We start from the raw sequence: 22,789 nt of genomic DNA, 5'->3' as shown, positions 1-22,789 counted from the left end.
AACCAGGCTCTTTCGTGTGGCTGCATGAGAACAACTAATTCTACCCATTTTTGAGCCATGCTAACAAAAAAAACACAAAGACTGTAGCCCCTTATCTGCTGTACCTTGATCTGAGTGTGCTGTGGGCTCGATTCCCCCTAGCTAAATGTGGGGGCATGGGGGCTAGTGGTTACAGCACAGCCGTTACCTGTTCTAGTCCTGCGTCTGCCTCTGACCTGTTGTGTGACCTTGGCCAAGTCTGCAGAAGGGGGTAATTATTACTGCCTCTCAGGGGCTGGGCAGCGTAGCAGGTGTGTCCCACCCTCTGAGGGCAGCTGCTCCCCAGACCCTGCCTGGTCTTTCCAAGGAGCAGAGGAAATTGCTTCCCCGCAGCAGTAGCTCTGCCTACAAGGGTCACGCAAATCAGAACAGTTTGCACCTGCACACGGGCGTAGGTTTGGGCTCCGTGTCGCTGTTCGTCCCACGTGCAGGAACAGAGTGTTCAGGAAGGGCCTGTGTTTTTGGGCTGCCATGACCTGGAAACGTGTTTAAGGTACAATTCCCGCCTGGGCAGAGGGTGGCTTAGGCATCACTTAGTCCCACTTCAGCCCAGATGTAACACAGAGCCGCGTGAGAGGATCCTGTTCATGTCCTAGTCTTGGATTTAAAGGCAGCTTCGTGTGAAGGAGCCAAAACTCTGACTGAACTTGGTCTCTGTGCAGAGGTGGAAGCACAGGAGTGTAAGGGCTTTGGGGCAGGGCACTAGGCGTGTGTGTGCACGTGCAGCGCCTCGCACTGCGGAGCAGAGATCCCTGACTGTACATGGAATAAAGCATTAGTTAAGTCAGAGCCTTTTGCTGGCTCACCATGGCAGATTACACACCGCAGCCTCCTGCCTTGCTAACGTGTGTATTTATCAGACTAAGCCTGAGCACCTGTTTCCCATCCTGGTGGGGCAAAAGGACTGTGTCTTTGATCCCCCTGAGGTAGCACTGCCTTCTCAGAGCAGCCCCACATCTTCCCCAGAGAGCCGATGAGCCCCTTCGTTCAGCTATTGACCAGGGTCTTGCCTTTGCCTGCTGGGAGTGGTCAGTCCTCACCCCTCCCACAGCAGCGACCAAACAATTGCTACCATCTGGCAATTGTTCCGTGGCCTTTCTATGAAATGAGTTTGTAGGTTCTCTGCCCAGCTCCAAGGGCAAGTGTCTAAACCACAGAAACAACCCCTATAATTTTTTCCCCATCTGAGGCTGGGCAAGGAGCCCAAGGTGTGGGAATGGTCCACAGAGACTGAGCTCCCCCATTTCCCTTAAAGGTGGCTCCTCCAGAGACATATTAACAGCAGGGCAGTTGGGGGGAACCCGCGGGCTACTGCTGCACGGAGCAGGACCTACCCTGCAGTCTTCAGAAGCTGCCAAGCCCGCAACTTTCACCTATATTAAAATGTTTACGGAAAATCCAGTGAATAACTAAGCCCCGCACACCTTGTAGAGTGGCTGCTCGTATGAAGTCAAGAGGCCTCCAGTTAACATCTCAGCAGCTCCCTCATGTCCTGCTAAATGTGAAACTTCCCTTGCCAAGACGACGATTATTTTTATATGTTCCCTTCCAACTTTAATCCCATTAAGCGCCGTCTGTTCGTTCTTCCCCTCATGGCTCTCTATTGATCCCTGTGATCTGCTGAGCTCTGGCCTCTGGAAGAAAATGAAATGCCTGGAGAGAACGTCAAGGCCAGCAGAAATGAAAGGAAACCAGGCAGAAGTTTATCCAGCCATAGGCAAAAAAAAACCTGGGCAAGCAAGAAAATCTCCACGATAAACTGTCAAGAGGAGTCTCCACAGGCCACATGAGCAAGAGAAGGTCTTAGAACCACTACATGTTCAAGAACAAAGTCCTAATGTATGACACATGGGAGAGCTCATTAAGGATTTTGAAGACGAGGTGATCTATATGTAAGAAGCCTGTTTGATATGTCTTGGAATCTTCTCTGGATTGATCTGCATTTTCCAGGTTACTCAACACACCGAACGTTTGGATGGGGCTACTGATTTAGAACGTAATGCTGCCAACCTCTCCGGTAGCCACTGGGATTTGTTGCGTGGTTTCCTATGCCCTGTTTATATTCCCTGGCAACCCCAGCTGAAGCTGACAGTGTCTTCGTTGTAAACTGCCCTAAGGGGTGCTGGTAGGACAAGGGAAAGGAGCTGCTTCGTAGGGTGAACTCTTTGGGCTGCCCCCACAGAATGAGGAAGGGTTGAGTAGTTCCATGGCATGAAGACAGAGAAGAGTGAGTTCAGAGAGAACATGGTGATGGTGTACTCAAGGTGGGAAGATAGTTGCTGCCTTGTAAAAGATCTCCAGAAATGACAACCATTGTTTGGCCATAAGAGTTAACTGTATTTCCACTGGAGAGGAAAGGCAGTGAGCATTAAGGGTGTTTTTTCCCCCACACCTTATCAGGTGCTGACCACAGCTAAAGATGGGATGGTGGACTAGATAACCATTGGCCCAAGCTACCATGTACATAATTAGCCTGTGGAACTGACTGTCACATGGCATTACTGAGGCCAACAGCTCAGCAACATTAAAAAAAAAAGGATTAGCCGTTGTTATGAATAACAGAACCCCCCACAGGTATAGTAACTAGGATGACAATTCATCAGGGATGTATCAGCCCTCATGGTTCAGGGCATAGGCCAACCACTGGCTGCTTGAGGTCAGGAAGAAACTTCTTATCGTTGGCACATTATTCCATCACAGGCCATTATGAAATTTCTTGCACCTTCCTCTGAAGCAGCTGATGCTGGCCACTGTCAGAGACCAAGCTAGACGGACCATTGAGCTGAAAATTCCTTTGTTCTGGAATTAGGTTGAAACCTTCCTTCTGGACCTGAGGCGAGACCTTCTGTAGAGGCTCTGTCTATTGTTTTCCCTCCCAGACTCCCAGGTGGCTGTTTCCATTAGCATTCATGGTTGTTTTGCTCATACACAGAGGGGAGCACATAACCCCTTGCTATTGCTGTGAAACGCAGACTCTCCGAGACATGCGTCTGTGGTAAGACACGGTCTCCTGAAATTGGATACCGTTGGGGCTGTAATGTCCCAATTTCTCTGTGCTAACGTCCCCGGTTTGGTTTTCCTGTCTGCTTTCTTGGCTGCCCACAAGCTGGCAACTCACATCTGGCTGTTTCTTTTGGTGAGTTTTTTTTTCCCTGCCCCCTCCTTCATGGGCTCAGCTGTATCTCCATGTTCTGATTCCATGCGAAATGACCTAGAAAACTAATTCTTACAAACCATAGCATCCAGCACAAGAAGAAAAGAAAAAAAAAACCCACATATTGAAATAATTTTCCAGGGAAGATATTTTCCAGAAATCTGCTTAAGCACACAGTTTAAATCGTTCTTTTTTCTCGACTGCAGAAATCAGTGGCGATGTCTTGATAGACAAGTATTTCCTTAATCAAGATAACCATGTGACCTCTATTAGAGCAGAGGATGTGGGCAAGTCTTTGATATGCAGATAAGCTCAGGAAAGCCTAAGCCCTGAATATGTTTCCATTAACGAAAGAAAAATAACCACGTTTCCAGACTTGGTTGAAATGACCAGGGCTAATTTTTGTGCTTAAAGGAAAAGCCCCTTTGATACTTAGCTGGGGCCTTCTCTGCTGCCTTTATTATTTTTACCGCCTGTGCCTTAAATCTCATGTAATCTTTCCCCATTGACTGAGCAAAATCTCCTAGTGTTGGCAGATCCATCCAGCCCCACGGTTTCCTTGCTTTTATGTCCTCACTCAGCACACTGACTCCTCAGTCTCCAGGGGATGGACCTGGCTCTGTTCCCAACACAGATTCTGTTTCTTTCCAGCACCCACTTCTCTTTTACCTTCCCCCTCCTGGAACTTTTGAACTTCCTTTGCCCAGAGCATTGAACCAGGCAGCCCCAGACCTTCCCTTCCCTTTTACCATTCTCAACTCCTTCTAAAGCCAGGACCGACAGCTAGGCCTGTGCGTCCAGCGTCTGGCATTCAGAGCATCTGTCTGCCCATGGGTTAGTGGGCTCTAGCAAGGCAGTGGGTGTAGCTTGAAGCTTTTCTCTCAGATGGTGGATGGGTGGGTAGAATGCAGATAGACAGCTTCCTCCTCTCCCTACGTTTACTTGTGGGGCTGCAGGCCTTAGAGAATCCATAACCAGATCTCTTGCAGAGAATGAAAACTCTCCTCTTGCGGAGTATGAGAAGCAATCAGAAGACAGCATCTTTCTTTCGTTTTCGGTTTGTGCCGTGTCTGTCCTCAGTGCAATGTGACTCAGTAGTGTGCCGCTGCATCAACTGTCCCATCCAGCCACTTGCAACCACCAAACAGTTTGCATGCTCCTCCTTCCTCCCCATAGTGTCCTACTGGGGTTGTAGCCCATGTACAGTTCCATACACTAGGAGCAAACCGTTGGGTGGTTTATATGGTTGGCCGCGGGAGAACTTTGTGCGAGACCATACTCCGCACATGCAAGTCACCGGTTTGAACCTGGCTGATGACAGGAGCCATGATCCAAAGCCAACCTTGGCTGTGGGACAGTGTGGTTCAGAGGTCAGGGCCAGAAGTCGCTGGTTAATTTTTCCCCCCCGGCTCTGCTGTGTGGCTTTGGGCAAGTCAGTTCTCCACTCCCAGCCTTTGTCCATCTAGATTGCAAGCCCTTCATGCTAGCATTGTCTCCTGCTGTGTGTACGAACAATGTCCAGCACAATGGGCCCCTGATCTCAGCTGGAGCCACTAGATGTTACTGTCATATAAATCATTAGATGGTTCTTCCTTGTGAAATGAGTTTGGGCTCTATTCTGCTTCCAGGCAAATATGGCAGGGTGCGTGAAGCGCATTGTAAATTTGGCCCTTTCACATTACAGCCAGTAATCTGTGAGGCAAGCTAGATATGGCCTAATAAAGTAATCTTAACTCCTAATACATGGGTAAATCAATGCACATCAAAGAGTAAAACCTTTGACTGCACAGTTTAGGAGGACAACTAAATGGAACAGAAACCTCCCTTTCTAAAGGCAAACGTGATCCAAATGTCTCCAGGCACAGCCTCTTCCATTTGTAAACAGTGACTGTAGAGACACATGGTGTATACAGATACCAGAATTGGAGTAGGAAACAAACCTCCCATGTAAACAGCATCCAACACTTTGAGACTCATTTGCGTTCCATCTAGCCACTGAGATTACCTAATTACATAAACTCAGACACAAAGGGCCAGATGCTGCCCTGGTACCTGATGCTTCTGTGATCACTTTTATAAAGGTTGGCTGTTGTAGCCAGTTTGCTACATTTTGGTCACATTTGGCTATACAGTCATAGACAGGGCAATGAGAAGTCTTTGCCAGCCAATCAGAGTCCTTGTTTTTAGAGTACTTGTGGCACCTTAAAGACTAACAAATGTATTTGAGCATAAGCTTTCGTGGACTAAAGCCCACTTCATGGGATGCATGCAGTGGAAAATACAGTAGGAAGATATATATACACAGAGAACATGAAAAAATGGGTGTTGCTGGGTGTTGCCATACCAACTCTAATGAGGCCCACCTTAATCAATTAGTCTCATTAGAGTTGGTATGGCAACACCCATTTTTTCATGTTCTCTGTGTATATATATATCTATCTTCCTACTGTATTTTCCACTGCATGCATCCGATGAAGTGGGCTGTAGCCCATGAAAGCTTATGCTCAAATACATTTGTTAGTCTCTAAGGTGCCACAAGGACTCCTGTTCTTTTTGCTGATACAGACTACCATAGCTACCAGTCTGAAACTTGTTTTTAGAAACGTGTATAAGTAACCATCAAATCTCTCTTCTATCAAACCTACCTGGGACGAGAGCCAGTCAAAATTTTCACCCACTTCTCAGGTGGGAAGTGAAGCCATGCCTGGGCTACTCTGGTCCGGGGACTCACGCTGCTCCTGCACCAAGAGTACCGAGCTGTAGTGACTAGCAATTGTGACACACTCTGGATCGCCTACACTTCCATCTCCACGTCCTTTTCTGATGCATTTTCCTTTTTCTTTTTTCTTATGGCCCTTTGCAAAACCACTATAATTCTCTAAATGGCAAGTGCTTAGGACCTACTCCCAGCTGTGCTGAATCAGTCCGAGATGGTATTGCTGTTGCATTTCCTTTGCAGCAATTGGCTTTGTCTACATTCTCAGTGTGTTTAAAGTTTCCTCCCCAATGCTACACTCCATAGGCAAGTGGGACTGCGCCAATGAACACAGACACATCTTACATGAATGCACAAATGACAAAGCAATTACCTAGCTGCTCTCCCAAGAAAATATCCTAAAGCACTGTAGTCAGCCTAGTAAGAGAAAACCATTATAGGACTATCAGCGGATTGGTGATAGGGTACCGTTAATTTTGGCTGTGCCTTTCAACACCAACACACTCTTTCGGAATGACTGAAACCCATTACCCGCTGATGGCTCTTTTGTAGCCAGTATGAATGACTTGGGGGGAGAAGTCCTCAGGTCCTCGGGAACATGTAAAAACAGCCCCCTAAAAATCACCCTCACTGCTGATGCTAATTGGCATGCTTGGCCATACTGGCAATGGAGAAACTAAGGGTTGGCAGGGACCCTGGAGGCTAGCCAATGCTCATGTTTCTAGTGATAGTTCTGCAACAACAGGCCTTACGCTCATTGGTGGGGCAGTGTGTGAAGCCTCCTCTGTCACTGCTTGGCTCGATGCATGTCTAGAGGAAGGTCAGGCTTGTGAATAAGGCGCTGGGGCTAAAGAGATGTGGATTCAGTCCCCACCTTTGCCAAGACCTCCTGTGTGACCAAGTCACTTCGGTCCCGATCCTCAGAGATATTTAGGCACCTAATGCCCATTGATTTCAATGGACCTTACGAGTCTGACTACCTTTAAGGCGCTGGGCCTTAAGTTCTTTGTGCCTCTGTTGATGGGCCTAATTATACTCCTTCCTTTCTGACTATTTTATATGTTAGACTGTAAGCTGTTTTTGAGCATGGACTCGCTTACTAGCTGTTTGGATGGTGTCAAGCACAGTGAGGGGCCCAGTTTTGATTGGGGTTCTAGGTGCTACAGTGAGGGTGGCCCAGTCTTGTTTGGGGTTCTAGGTGCTACTATAATATCAACAGTGATAATAACTCTAAGTCATAGATTTTTTTTCCCAACCCAAACACTGATTTTGCATCATCTGTGAATTTGGTGAATTTAGCTTGTTACTATTTGCAAATGCCTATATTGCTCATTGAAGATGCCCTAATGATAACTCTAGATGCTGTTAGAAGCATCAGTGGAAGCACAGGGGCCTCGGAAACTATCAAAAACGTCCCAGAGTTAGCCCGCACTCCAAAGAATATCATGGCTGATACTATTAGCCTTGCCACCACACTGATAAACAGACAGCAGGGCATCCGTGAAGCCACCATCTTTAGTCTCAGTAAAAGCTACAAGTTCACTCTTTTCCTTTTGCATTACCTTGAGCACAGCAAGTCTGAATTGTTCATCTGTATTCAGTTTTTCCCCCCATGGTTGGTTGAGCAAATTGGTCGGACTCCCCATTTAATGTTCAAGTACCCGGTGGGACTTGTTTTAGCTATTTCTAAATCAGCCATAAATGAAACTGTGTCTGAACAGGCCTCTTTTCATCTGGTGCTAACGTACATTCCTACAACCTACCATTACAGAAAAAGGAGCCCCTGGGTGTGTAACTTATGTATAGTTAATGATACCCCACCCCCAGGCTTTCAGAGCACCTTTCATCTCAGACTCTCAAAGTGCTTCACAAATATTCATTTCCAACGTCAGCGGGAGGGTTTATAGCAATATCTCCATTTAACAAGGCGGTACAGCTCAGAGCCTCAAAAGGTATTTAGGCGCCTAAATCCTATTAAAAATCAGTGGGCGTTAGCCTCCTAAATCCTTCTGAGGCTCTGGGCTGTGACTTCACTAACACTCAGCACTAGCCACCATGGCTTCTCCTCGCATGACGCTGAGGTTCTGCTTCTCCTGGTAGTGGGTGGGCACTAGGCCTTTCCTCACTTATCCAGTAAGGGTTTGGTGTCTCTTGCTCTTAACAGACATGCAACCGCTCCTGCCGATGGATCTCAAAGGGGAGCCAGGCCCCCCAGGAAAGCCAGGCCCAAGAGGACCTCCAGGCCCCCCAGGCTATCCAGGAAAACCAGGCACTGGGAAACCCGGACTTCATGGCCAGCCAGGCCCTGCTGGGCCCCCTGGATTTTCTGGTGTTGGCAAACCAGGTATCCCAGGGCTTCCAGGAAAGGCAGGTATGAAAGGGATGGCCGGCCTCAAAGGTGAACCCGGCCTGAGAGGTGAGCATGGCCAGAGAGGATTACCTGGCCCGCCAGGATTGCCTGGGCCAGCAGGCATCTCAGTCAATGGGAAACCAGGCATGCAGGGCACTCCAGGTCTACCAGGATTTCGGGGTGAGCCTGGGCCAAAAGGGGAGCCAGGGCTTCGGGGGGAGCGGGGCTTAAAGGGTGAAAATGGCGTTGGGAAGCCAGGGTTTCCGGGTCCCCGAGGAAATGGAGGCCCCCCCGGCCCCGCTGGGCCTCCAGGGCCAAACGGCATTGGGAAACCAGGGTTCAATGGCTTACCAGGTGCTCCAGGGGGGAAAGGCGAGATGGGCCCATCTGGAGCCCCTGGGATCAATGGGGAACCTGGGCCGATGGGGCCACGGGGGCCACCAGGCATTGATGGAATAGGCATCCCGGGCGTCGGAGGGGTTCCAGGTATGCAAGGCCCTGTGGGGCCAAAGGGAGAACCCGGGATCCGTGGCCTTCCCGGTTTACCTGGGCCCGCAGGCTATGGGAAACCAGGTTTGCCGGGCTTAAAAGGAGATCGTGGGCAACCTGGGATCCCAGGAGCCATTGGCGACAAAGGGGAACCGGGCATGGATGGGGAAGCAGGCGAGCAGGGCCCGCAGGGTGTCATTGGATCCCCCGGGGTGCCAGGCTCCATGGGCTTGCCAGGCAAACATGGGCTGCCAGGCCTCAAAGGTGAGGTTGGGCTGCCTGGGCCCCCAGGAATACCAGGGATGCGTGGAGACCAAGGGCCAAACGGTTTTGCAGGGAAACCAGGGGTCTCTGGAGAGAGAGGTTTGCCTGGGTCTCAGGGACCACCTGGCCCCACAGGGCCAAAAGGAGAACCAGGGTTCACAGGGATTCCTGGGGTGCCAGGGTTAACAGGTAGCCTGGGACCAAAGGGAGATGCAGGAATTCCAGGCCAGCCAGGCCTGAGGGGCCCATCTGGTATTCCAGGCCTACAAGGCCCTTCTGGTCCCATGGGGCCACAGGGCTTACCAGGGCTGAAAGGGGAACCTGGCCTCCCAGGCCCTCCAGGGGAGGGGAAGGTAGGGGAGCCTGGCATTACAGGACCCATTGGCCCACCTGGAATACCAGGGACACGTGGATTAAACGGACCCCCAGGACCACCAGGGCCGCCTGGTCCCCCCGGGGCACCAGGGGTGTTCGACGAGACAGGCATCGCTGGACTGCACTTGCCGGATGGAGGCGTGGAAGGAGCGGTGTTAGGGAATGGTAAGCCTGGGAAGCCACAGTATGGCAAAGGGGAGCTCTCTGCCCGGATAGCACCCGCTTTCACGGCCATCCTGACCTCCCCGTTCCCAGCCTCTGGCATGCCAGTCAAATTCGACAGGACTTTGTACAACGGGCACAACGCCTACAATCCAGCCACTGGGATATTCACCTGCCCCATCTCCGGCATCTATTACTTTGCCTACCACGTGCACGTCAAAGGGACTAATGTCTGGGTGGCACTTTATAAGAACAATGTGCCCGCCACATACACCTACGACGAGTACAAAAAAGGCTACCTGGATCAAGCCTCAGGCAGCGCAGTGCTCGAACTCAAAGAGAATGACCAAGTCTGGGTCCAAATGCCCTCGGACCAAGCCAATGGGCTGTACTCCACAGAATACATCCACTCCTCTTTCTCCGGCTTCCTGCTTTGCCCCACATAACAGCTGTTGGGTGTTTCCCCTTTTTACCCACTTTAGCCATAAACTGTCTTGTTTTTTTAATAATTTTTTTTAAAAAATAAAAGAAATACAAAAAAGAAAAATCACTGGGAAGAACGCGCAAGTCATTGGCGCAGGACCTCGCTTCACACTGTTCACTCAAGGAGTCGAGAGGATAAGGGGAAAGGAGCCTTTGTTGTTTCTTGGGGGGGGGGGGCAAGTGGGGGAGGTGTCTTTGGAATAAATTTTACCTTTGTGACTGCACATCAAACACAGAAACTAGCTCAGGCTGGCTAGGATCTAGCTATGCAACTACATTGTTCTTTAAGTCAGAGGAGGAAAGCTGAAGAATCTAGACCCTTCTTGGTTTATAATCAAGTGCCCTTGTTCCCGCTGTTGAGTACTAGTTAAATAAAGCCATTTTGCATATTCGTTAGCCAATCCAGGGATCCTAAGCAATCTCAAATCTCTAGAGCAGTGGAGATTCCTGATGGATTGACTATCACCTTCCCAATCAATCATTTCCCCACATTTCAATCTCATTGACGCTTGAATCAGTCTCTCGGATTCGATCAGGGTGGGTGGATTTAGTCATCAAAAGGGGAACACTTTGCAGAAGCACCTTTTTATAAGTAAATATTTAAGAAAAAATCTTGAGGAACAAAAAACATCATTAGTAGCACCTGGCAATAGGATGGGTGCCGATATACTCCAAAGCCATTCAGGGAATTTGGGACCCCCTGTGATGAACAATGTTCCTTGACCTTGTATTAATTCCTGCATTGGCAAGTCAAAGGGCCAGTTCTATCACATATATTTCTGTAGCCCACAGACTTGTTTGGGCTTATGAACGTTTTATTATCTGACAATCCAAGGATGGCGCTGCAAGCATGGCTTACATTGCTACTAGCTGATTTCATGGACGGTTTAGCTCTGCTTTCTTTAAGGTGCCATTTATGGACAACTTACTTTTAATGTCTACCTTTCAGGATGTGTACACTTTTTTTCCCTTCCCCTTGGGGAACTTATTAAAAAAAAAAAAAGCATTCATTCTACCTTTCCATGCATTCCTTTTACAACGGTGCTATTATCTACTTAACAATGTTATTTACAAGTATAGTGCAATACATATCTTTGAAAGGTGCACCGGTCTGCGTGCAGGGTTCTGTGACTTAGGAAAAAAATCATTTCATGTTTGTCCTGTTGTTACCACTTTGCCTCAATAATGCTTGAAACGTCATTGATTTGAATATGGGTTACAAGGTTTATTACAGCTTTTGGTGTGCCCAGCTCTTGACCACGTGGCTGCGCTGGCCTTTGCAAACTGGAACAATTGAAGCCTGTTGCTTTGCAGCGTGCGGTAAGGTAAAATGGCTACAGACCATTGCATTTAAAAGTTACTAAAGAGATTCTTCTCACGCTGGGTAGATAGAACGCTGTTGAAGTTAAGCCACATATAATATACTGAATTCCTTTCTACAAAGACATGTGCCTAAGAAAATAGCTGAAATTAATTTAGTCAATAGCTCAGTGTTCATTACTCTCAAATGTCCATGATGCCTATAATACGGCCAAAGGAGAGAGAGAGTGTAAGAATGTGACTTAATATTATTCTCCAGATTTATTGTAGATAAAACTATTTAAACATAGATTTTTTTTTTCTTAAACTACACTGCATTTGTGTGTCTTGCCATCCAGGGCTTCTATTTACAAAAACACGCCCATCCCTGAATTACAAAACAGGAAACAAAAAGAAGGAAGCTAAAGAAAAAAATTCCATAGACTAACATTTCAGACAGAATCTGGAATTGGGTCTCCCCTCCCCTTTGTTTTAGTTTTTATTCGGATTTACAAGAGCAGGTTGTGAAGCGATGGAACTTTTAACAAAGACAAATACAGCCTGATATTTTGAATTCTGTCAGATGTTTTTAATTCCTGAAGGCAGAAGAATGTCAGAGCCCTTCACGGCCCAGATTCTGTTGGTAAGCGGTTCTTCGATTTCCCATTCGAAATAGGAACCATAAAGTAAAGACCTAAAATTTGAAGAAAAGGAGCTCAATTTCTCTCTTCAAATCCACACTTGAAAGGACAGTGCCGGCATGGGGCTTCTGTCTTCTTGGTTTAAATGTATTTTCCTGCAGAGAACCACAGTGAACTCAAGTTGATAATACAGCAGACCCCTTCATTTCAGAGCAAAGAGGTCTCACTCCTTGAACCACGTAACACTGCCAGAGGCAGAGATGGTAACTTACATATGCTACCTGCAGTAGGGTAAGGAACTTCCACACAGTTGAAAATTCACTCAAGGGTGGAAGTTTAAGCCTGTTACCCGACAAAGCAACTTATTTATACTGTGTTCTAACCTACGTTCAGTCCTGGTTTGGTTTTGTTATTAATTCAATCCTCTGGTTCTGGCTGGCAAAAACAGTGACAGAAATGCACATTATAACCAAACGCAAATATTAACTCATTCAGTTCTGTAGAAAATATTTTGCAATTTCACTTTCCCTTCATGTGCAGAGCAGAAACCATAATCACTCTTCTGCAGCTCTATAACCTGTTACATTTACACAGTAATTGAATGACAAGGATATTACACACACAGGGAGGCTAGGAAACGATGCACAGGGTGAAGGAGGGAAGGTGTTCAGTAAACCAGATATTGTCAGGAAGATTTCTTTTGAAGTACGCAGTATGTAATATTTGCCAGCAGGAAGGTTTATTTTCTGTCATGGGTGTGAGCACTTGGGATGTTGGTATCAGTCACACACATACAAAAAATGGTTGGGATGGATGAAGTTTGTCAATTTTTAACTATGAAAACTACATTACAGTGTGCGTTTTTTATATACAAATTCTTACTTTTTTTTTTTTTTTTAAGTTTGCCTCTAGTATCTTCTTTTCTAACCTAGTATATAGAGGATTTTAGTTTTTGTAAAAATACCTATTACATGCTCTGTCTGTCATAGTAAAATTGGTTTAAAATGCCTTCTCTTTGATTGTGATCGGAAACTGGCCTCTTCAGAACTAAAACTACAGTACTTGATTGTATTGACACAACATCAATAAAACTTATTGTATAAAAGATCATCTCAGCTGTGCCTTTGTCCTATTATGATTTATTTGTATTGCAGGAGCACCTACACATAGTAAGAGATAACCCCTGCTCCACGAGCTTACAGTCTGAACAGGCGAAGGAAAGATTAATATCCCATTGTTCTGGGGACAGGAGGCACGGGAATAGTCCATGGCTCACCCAAGGAGTCTATGTCAGAGCTCACATTTGAACCCACACCTTCTGTAGCAGCAGCCAGCACCCAAACAATAAGACGAAGTTTCTATATTCAAAGTACCACTTCTGAAATACCCTTGTATAAGTCTGGCCATAATCATAGGTCTCAGCTCATCCTGCCTGCCCTATGAGCTCTCCTTTGTAATATGCACAGCCTTAGATACGGAAGTCCTCTCTTCTCTTCATGCAACAGGAACGCATCCTGGTCACTGGCAGTGAAACAGGCTTCCCTGCAACACCCCACCAGTGTGCACCCAGAGGAAGGGGTACTTAAGCCTTCATAGTCCATTCAGTCCATGGTTTATCTGCTAAGACTGCCATTGAGTGGACCAATTGTGGCAAAGGTGAGGGTTGATTTTGGTAATGTAAGTAACTGTCCCCTAGGAACTGGAATGAGATCGCACAACTGGCATAGGCTGAGGGTATCAGCTTTCATTCAAAGTCTGTCACCTCCCGGTTGCCCACTCAACTCAGACTTAGCTTGAGAGAATGGTAATAGGAGATGGCATCTATCCTGCTCCCTGATCAACATAGGAAAAACTTATTCCACATTGCCTCACAGCCACAGTCCAGAAGTTCCTTAAAGGAAGATGGTGAAATTTGGGGCCTTCCAAATATTGCAACATTTTTTCCTCTTCTACCTGGCAATTATTACGTTGAGGAATTTAAGGCACAGGAGTGCATGCTGGAGTTTCCTTTCCTGGAAAAATGGGGTTTTGCTAGAAATTAAAAATGAACCCAAAGCCAGGAGCTCACCCATCACTCCCAAGCTCCTTCTCAAGGAGAGAGCAGCATGCGTGCCTTCTATGATGGGGAAGGAGACAGGAATTTTAAGTAACAATGCAGAGTTTCTATTCAAGCTTCCAAAACTATGAAGAATACCAGATTGTGCTAGCTGGTTATGACTACCCTTGCCACCATAACAAATTCCAATATGTATACGGACTATGCTACCCATTTACCTTCTTCCCCGTAAAAAGAAGCCGGTGAGAATGCAGCTCAGTTCTTTGGGCTTTAATCATCATTGATTCCATCAGTTTGTTTTCTTTGGGGGTGGGGGTGAGGAGGAAGGTTGTTTTGTTTTAAGCAATATCATTTTGAAAGCTAGTCAATTAAAAAAAATCACTAGTTTTAGATACCACCCTGCCTCTGTGTCCCCTGACTGCTATTTTCTTGTGCTTTTATAATCACATTCCCTTATTTTAAAAACTCTCTCTCTCCACAGACAAAAGGGACTGGCTGACTATGCTGGGGAAATGTTGAAACTGACTAATACATGAAGTGCTGCCAGAGGCACAAAGGAAACAAAGAGGGAAAAAATATTTATTAAGTGATCTCTTTCAAGTCTCCTAATTGGGAATGTTAACTATAGCCAGTGAAACATTTCCAGGCAGAAATGTGAATTTTAAGTTGACATGTCCCTTTAAACCCTGTTACATTTAGGGGTGTAAGGCAAAGTGTCATCTTGGTGCATCTTATTAATATTCCCAGGACACTTTTGGTGCGCTAGACATAATAAATAATCTGAACTGATTCTAGCAGCAAGGCTCCAGCAGTTGACTCCTTTCCACCCATTGCTCTTCTTTATTGCAAGTATTTTCTACAAGCAAGACTCGAGTGAAAACTCCAGCACTGAAATACTTTGGGGCCATGCAATTGCCATGCAGTGCATTAAACTCCCTCTACTGTTAACAGGCATTACCCACTTTTACCACGACAGTCTCGCCATTCACTGCTTGTAAACAAAAGCAGCCATTGTGAGAACAGTTTTTACAGCAGATTTCAAGAATTAAACTTACTGCAAATGAAGCAGGAGGCCCGGCTCCTCACAAGATGCCATTAATTGACCTGGAAATGCTTTCATCCTGCTTTCCGGAGAAACATTTTTAAGAAACCATAACGAAGCAGTTTCAGGCTGAGTCTTGAAAGAAGAGAAGTGGGGGGGCGGAAATAGCCTAAAGCCTTTCCTATGATTCCCCTTCCAATTTAGCCTCACAAGAGGCTGGCTGCCCCCATACAGGGACATATATAGGTAGAGGGTAAAACTATAAATAGAATTACATACAATAAAGCCCAAAGATGGCATTTAAAGTGCAGTTATGGTCTAGTAAAATTATCACCACATTAGTACACTTATGACTAGTTCTGCACCCAGTGCACCCTCCCCCACCAGTGCTGCTCAGTAAAGGCCAAAATCAGTCATGAAGGGAGATGGAAGCAGGGTTAATTTCAGAACTGTTATAACTGCTGAGGCAAGATCTGGGAAAACGCAATCAGGATCATTCCCAAACCCCACACTGTGATGGCGTCAGCACAACCACCTTTGCACTTAACACAGGGTAAAGGCTAAATGCCCTCTGCACTGGAATAACTAGCAGTGCTAAACTTCAAAGCTGTCTGCAATCTTATAACAAAGAACCCCAAGGAGAGGGCACAGATCTTTCTGCTCCTGCCAACAGACCCAATGGTCTCCTGCAGCTACCCAGCTGGAGCAGGGCTTGGCAAATTACTACAGGTGACACCCACAGGGCACTTTCCAGCCAAGTATACTGAGGCTTGCAGGAGGTGACTGCAGAGGAAATTTGATGCTGGGGAAGCCTCGAAAGCTCCAATAAGAATATGGGGAGCCCAGACAGGAAGGTGATGGGGAAGTAATGGAGCCAGATTTATAAATGGTGCCTTAACACAACAGGAAAACCAAGTCCCTTACTCAGCCCATCAACCATAGCTCCAGTGATGTTACTGACTCATCATCACAGGCATTACACAAGTCTGAGCGCAGTTTCTTTGCTGGGAGCCTGTATGGTCACTGGTGTTTGGACATATGGGAAATGCTGCCAGGGGACTAGCATCTGCTCTGGCTGAAGCGCGCTGAGCTTTTTACCAGTAGATGAATTGTGCTCTGCATGAACGTCAAAGGTCACAGGAAAAAGACCGGGATCCGGTTGGCAGAGCTGTGAAAGAGGACACAGAAGATGACCAAGGCCTTCTGCAGCTGAGCTGTCATTTTCACTGCAACACTTCAAGAGCCTGCCACTGATCCACAAGGTTTCCACACAGGAAACTCCCATCCCTACACACCACCACTGGAGAACAGGCTCCAGTCCAATTAGTCTGCGCAAATGTGCATAAAGATTTTCCCTACTGGGTTCCAAGTTCAGCTACAGTTGAATGGCCAGGAATTTCTACCCCGGCTAGGAAAGGCTCCATACCAGAAGCACGTATAAAGAACATCTCTTTGTCCAAGTCGTCCAAACTTTAGTTTGCTTCCTAAAGAGGCTGAGGTCAAATAAGGCTCCAAGCTAATGACTGCTTTATGCAACACAACTCCTTTACTTTGATAATTAGCCACCGTTCCTGTATTTTCCTTCAATGATCCTAAGTGATTGGATTACTTTTAAGAAAAACACATTTCAATCCTAGCTTAGGAAAAGCTAGACTTTATAAACAGCTAACCTGTGCAAGCTCCACAACTTCTTTCCATTCAAAAGAAAAACAAGCTCAGTTTAAACAGAAAATTTGTTTTTAAATGTCTTCCTTGAAAAGTCTCTTGAAGATATAATGTTTTACTTCTCAGATCTGCAGCACAGTCTATAAATACAGTGGACCCATAATTCCACATATTTATAGGACAAATAGTCATGTGTATACACGGAAAATCCATTAAAGCTTCACGCAATAGACTGGTACTCTAGGGAAGCAAAGTACAGGAAAGGTGAGGAATAACCCAATTACAACCAGACTGTTCATATGTACACACAATAACTTTCTTCTGACATCAGCAGGAAATAAGCCCCCTATTAGTAATGTGTTCACTTCCCAGTTTTAGTAAAATCTTTGGAATATTCGGATTTATACCCATTTCCATACGATAGCTGCCTGCAAACACGATGGTATTTATTTCTTTGTTTTCTGTAATTACTATAGACATTTCAAAACACATTATTTCCACAACTCAGCTTGCATACAGACTCAGATTATTTCCTCTCTGCCTGCTTGACTGGGCACGTTTTTAAACATCCCACTGCAGAACACTGTTTTCTAATACATCTTCTACCATTTGCACGGTCTCCTAGTACATGAGCCCTTTCTTAACAGAAGTGAATTCTCAACTGAAACCGTCCTCCTGTCCACTTTTAGACAATCCCAAGCAGGTGTAGAGGTTGAAAGCAATTAAAGTTGCATCCTGTTCCCGCTGAAGTCAATCGGATTTTTGTCACTGACTTCAATGGGACCAAGATTTGGGCCTAAGGTACCACTAGGTTTTACTACATCTCTTCCCACTGGTTTACTAGTGACCTTGCCACATGCATTGGACACCAGGTGTGCAGAATGGGGTGCAAGGATAGCACAGCACAGATTAGGCACTGGGAGGAGAGAGAGTAACCAGAGCAAGAGCAGCATTCCGGAAGGTCGCAGTCTGGTGCATAAGGCAATGGAAAGTTTAAGGAGTCAGGCACAGGTGTAACGCAGAGAGTAAAGACGACAAAAGAATTGCAATATGGGTATGGCGCAACCGAAGTGCTTCCTGAAGGTTAGGCTGTGAACATCTGAATGGAAGTCTGTGGAATCTGGAAACAGATGACAGGAAGCTGGTTCCTGGATTTAGACCCCACTTGAAGCTTGGACAAGTTGTATGACAGAATGAGACACTGACAGGAGGAGAGGCCTTGGTAAGAAGCAGAAATCTCATCAGAACCAGATACTGCCTCTGTGCTTTGGTGGGACAACAGATTCCATCGTCCAAAGCTCTCTGTGCAAGCACCCTCCAGATCAATTGTAACAGAAAAACAAGGTCCAAGTCTCACTTCTACCATGCGACACATGACAGCAAGTGCCATTCTGGGCTTGGACAGGTTACAGATCATTAAAGACAAGGTGGACCCATTTGCTATGGATCTGATCAATGAGGCAGAGGTAGCCACTTGCTTTAACGTTGGCACAAGACACCACTTCTGTGGCTCAAAGTCGTTGGCAGTAGAGTTCGTGCAAGCTATTTGCCAGCATCTCTGTCTCTTGAAAAGCTTCGCAGCTCTGCTCCCAGCATGGGGGTACCTGCTCCTCCCCATAATAAGCTCCTGCAATGGCTCCAGCCATGGTAGCTATGGTATCTGTGTCTCCACCCAGAGAGATACAGTAGATGATGACCCTCTGTAGGTTGTTGTAGTGATCGGGAATATCTGGGTCGGATTTCATGGAGCGCAAGAAGGAGTAAATCGCAGTGGGGACAGACTCCAGAGCAGCAATGCCATTGCCTGTTAATAAAACCAACCACATTCAGTGACAAAACAGGACAGTTACATCCCTTCCCTAATTTAGTTCATGAGCTCATCTTATTGCCAATTTCAAACTCTAATATGGCTGGTTCAAGCCAGGTGAAGTGCGGGTAGACGCTATGCAAGTTTCTTTCCATCCCATGCTCTCCGCTGGTCTCATTCTTGATCAGCACCCCACTACCATTCCAGTCAGGAACATGCACCCAACTATGCCCAGGCACAGTCTAACCTGTAACATCATTGGGTTGCCCGGTGTCCAGAAGGAAGATCTGACTGATGGACTGTCATTAAGATGAGATCTTGGAAAATTCGGCATTATTCTTCTCTTGGAAAGAGAGCCTTTCATCCACCAAGGCTGCCCTCGGGGAGGGAGTCACCACAGAGCGGGTCACACACTCTTTCCACAGGGCTGAACATGCAGTTTTTGCAACACATCCAACCCCCGGCTGGTCTGGCGAGCAAGAGGCAGAAGTCCAGGAAAGCACTAACCACAGGCTCCCTAAGCTGGCCCTGCCCCATGGCTTTTCCTGAATCCCTGTAGGAAGAAAGGTGCTTACCCAACTCAAGCAATACATCTGACTTTGGAACGGTGCTAAGCTCCAAAAATTCCTTGATCTTCTTAAGACGCCTTGAAAATGGTAATTCTTCAAAACCCATCCTGGAGACAAGAGACAGGAATGTAACAAATGCTCTGCTCCAGTGACTTTTCCCTCCCTGCCACCAGGGAGCAATCTGCTTGATTTGATCTAATACAACCCAGCCTATGAAGAGGTGTCCAAACAGAGGGCTCCCAGGGACCCAGACTTTCCGAAAAAAGATACGTTAGTGGCTATAGGAGTGAATCTTCCCACATTTCCAGGTGTTTGAACCATGGCCATGTCTATTGAGACCTCCTGTACACATGCGGAGAACGAGCAAGAACCTCAAAGCAAAGCTGTTCTGAGAGCACGTCAAACTGAAATGAATGAATGAGGGCTTCAGAGGAGGAAAGAAAAGGACCCATCTTACCAGTCTGCAGCAAGTCAACTCTCTTGGAAAGGCCAGATATGGGAGAGGACGAACTGAAGTCTCACAAATTGCTTACGGGACAGGGAGGAGAAGCTAGACCTAACAGCATGCAGCCAGCAGGTTGGACGGCTTTTATGAATCACAACCACACTCTTCCACTCCATAAAGGTACTGGCTTGGACTGAGGGGGAGAGGCAGAGGGAAATGGAACCTGGAGGAATTTCTCACTCCTCACTCCGAGGACATTCACACCAGGACAGACTGGGAGACGTGTTCATGGCAGCGGAGTGTGTGGCAAGAGAGGCTCTGCAGCCCACTTCTAGAGAGAGGCGAGGAGTCTGTATTTTCAAACATGAGTTTCCCAGTCACAGGAAAAGCCATGCAGCTAAAATCAAAACACAGCCTAATGACATGAAGGAAAATCTCACACTTCCCATGCACAGAATAGCATCGAGAGACAGGACAGAGTGCAATCTATGAGGCATTAGGTAGACAGCCGTACAGAGTCAAGAGAAAGACACTGCTGTGAACTAGACCAAATTCCATATGGAGGACACAATGCAACTCTCTGAGCCCTACTTACGCTCGCGCATCAGCCAAAGATTTATCATCTGCCTCCACATCCTCCATGTGGCCGATCAGCTGCTCCAGGAAGCTTTCCCGACTGAGCTCTCCCTGCAGGGCGAGGTGCACTGCCAGCGCCTGCAGGATGGCTCCGTTATAGCCAAGTGAGTTGGCATGTGTCAACTCAGCACTGAGCTTCGCAAACTGTGGATTAAAAAAAAAAATCATTAGGAAACCAGAGTAAAAGAGAATCACCAAACCCCATCCCATCAGCAGAGATCTGGGAGCCCCAGTGCCTGAACAACCTCCCTGTAATGCACCTTCTTCACATCCTGAACCTCAGGGTAAATCAGCGAAACGCCTGCTACCCTCATAGCACCACCGTTGCCGTAGGAGCCTTTCCCATTAAACTGCACTCGGGCTGGCTCAAACACATCACTGCACTTGGGGCTCAGAAGTTTCTTGAACACTTTGACGACTGCCATCCCATAGCCCCGATCTGGCTCCTTCTTGTGCTCCTCAGCAAATCTGCCAAAGGTAAAACAGCAGCAATTACATAGGAATTAGAAAAACCACACTGGAAAGGGACAGTTTCAACTTACATTTGGTCTGCTACTAAAATCTTTTTTTGAAAGATGCTTTTATAAAGCCTTATTATTCTTTGCATCAGAGTAACATCCAGAGACCTCAGCAAGTATCCTGGCCCCACTGCGCTAGGTGCTGTACAGATATGTGCTGTAGAAAGAGAAAAATCCCTGCCCCAAAGACCTGGGTGGATGAGGATAACAGAGGTTGGACCATGTGGTTGTACTGACTATATCTATTTGTGTAAATCACTGGTTTCAGCTCTTGACTTTTTGATGTTTTAAGATATACTTTAAAAACTAATTGGAAACATTTTTACTAGTCACAGGCAGGCAGAAATATTGTTTGTTCAAGTCCAATGGAGACAGTTTTTAAACAATTAAACCTTTGCTTTTCACCATTTGAAACCCAAACGCTTCAGCACCAAGTATCTGAATGGGAAACGGACTATAAAACAAACTGACTTCAAAGATTTTCATTGCCCAAAGCTCAGGGAAGTGTAAAAAGCATACCAAGCAATAAGTAAACTAGAAAGGGAATAATTTTGAAACACTGAAGTGCTTTTAATAACAAAAGTATACAAACTTGTTTGCTTACAACACAAGTTACATTGACAGTGTCCCCCCTGTTTAGTTTCAACATCAGATTTGAGATGCCACTCTAATGACACTGAAGTCAATGAGAATCTAGGATGGCACAAACCCTGCAGGCACAGGCCAAATTGCAGCATTGGGGCCACTGCTCTTTTTAGTCTCTCCACACAAATAGGCGGCCACTTCAGACTGAATTCCTCTGCACTTTCCTGGACTGAACGGGAACAGCTCAAAGTGGCTGCTTAGCTTTCACTCACTATCACTTGCAAAAGCAACACAGTTCTCCCTGTTGTGGTGACTGCAACTCCTTACCTCCTGGCCATATCAACTTGATCAAACTCTCCCTTGGCTAGCAGGGACCGCACCACACACCTGGCCATGGCTGTGTCATCTGTGTAGCAGAGCGTTTCTGAAAGGGAAGGCAAAAATACCAGATGATCATCCAAACACCAAGAGGTCCTATTGCTCCTCTAGAATCCCAATCCTATTTCTCTACTGCTAGGAGAATTCTCTGTGAATCTGGAGTATAAAAGCCTTGGCTGTATTTCCAGACACTCCGCTCTCTTAGCAGGCCTTGGGAGAGATTAAAAATTGTCACTGACTGCAGAGGCGCAACTACAGCGGTGGAGGAACACGCCTTCACTAGTAATACATTAGGTGGCAGTACGGTGACCAGATGTCCCGATTTTATAGGGACAGTCCTGATTTTTGGGTCTTTTTCTTACGTAGGCTCCTATCCCCCCCCACCCCCTGTCCCAATTTTTCACATTTGCTGTCTGGTCACCCTAGGTGGCGGTGTCAGTAAGAGAAACAAGACCAGTGATCTGGGATTAATGTGACAGAAACACAGTCAACGTGGAATCTAATTATTTCAAAAGAATGAATTCAAAGTGGTTCCAGGTACCAGTCCTGCACCAACTGGGGGCAGTTTTCAAGTGACAGCTGCTTTTTCTAAAAAAAATTCTCTCCCCCACACACGCCTCCTGCATGAAAGCGACTAACCTCGGGCAGTTTGGACTGGGTGGTTCACACCCCCAGGGCAGAACAGAGTGTGCGGGGGGGGGGGGGCAGGGGCCCGGGGGGGGGGGGCAGGGCAGGGTGCGTGAACCCCACCCCGGCCCCCACCTTTGCCATCCGCCTCCTCGCCGCTGCCCCCGGCCGGGCCCGGCGGCTCCAGGCCGCGGAGGAAGCGCAGCAGCTCGGGCAGCGCCACCACCTCCCTGCCCTCGAAGGTGGCGCCCAGGCAGTCCCCGAGCAGCGCCCCGGCCAGGCAGCCCCGGAACCGGCCCCGGGCCGGCGGGAGCCGCGCAGGGACCCGGCCCAGCGCCCCGCCCGCCAGCGCCGCCGCCATCTTCTTCCGGCCGAGGGCAGGGGGGCGGGGACTGGTAACCGGGGGCGGGGCCCCCGGAGGGGGGAGGGGCTAGGATCTGGGAGAAATGGGGGCGGAGCTAGTGCCTGGGGGTGTGGGGGCAGGGCCCC

At 47.1% G+C, this 22,789-nt stretch overlaps 2 protein-coding genes across 7 annotated transcripts in view; one reads left to right on the top strand and one right to left on the bottom strand.

The window, feature by feature from the left end:
• The window catches only part of COL8A2 (collagen type VIII alpha 2 chain), a 143,683-nt gene extending 130,606 nt beyond the window's left edge, over window positions 1–13,077 (top strand). For all 6 annotated transcript variants that reach the window (XM_024202913.1, XM_024202911.2, XM_029912663.1 and 3 more), the window contains one exon: window positions 8,074–13,077. In XM_024202913.1, the coding sequence (XP_024058681.1) occupies window positions 8,074–9,995 (1,922 nt within the window). In that variant the 3' untranslated portion in view covers window positions 9,996–13,077. The remainder of the gene's footprint in view (window positions 1–8,073) is intronic.
• A 2,151-nt stretch (window positions 13,078–15,228) lies between these two features.
• ADPRHL2 (ADP-ribosylhydrolase like 2) lies at window positions 15,229–22,636 on the bottom strand. The gene is made up of 6 exons (XM_024202918.2): window positions 22,436–22,636; window positions 21,623–21,719; window positions 20,453–20,660; window positions 20,152–20,336; window positions 19,118–19,218; window positions 15,229–18,539 (listed from the first exon to the last, which is right to left on the bottom strand). Exons 2-6 carry the CDS (start codon window positions 21,688–21,690, stop codon window positions 18,247–18,249), a joined length of 855 nt encoding a protein of 284 aa, XP_024058686.1. The 5' UTR covers window positions 21,691–21,719; window positions 22,436–22,636; the 3' UTR covers window positions 15,229–18,246.
• Between the last annotated feature and the right edge of the window lie 153 nt (window positions 22,637–22,789).

Source organism: Terrapene carolina, unplaced genomic scaffold (genome assembly GCF_002925995.2).
Source record: "Terrapene carolina triunguis isolate 2854851 unplaced genomic scaffold, T_m_triunguis-2.0 Scaffold236, whole genome shotgun sequence".
Classification (NCBI taxonomy): Eukaryota; Metazoa; Chordata; order Testudines; family Emydidae; genus Terrapene; species Terrapene triunguis.
This window is presented reverse-complemented; position numbering and strand designations above follow the sequence as displayed.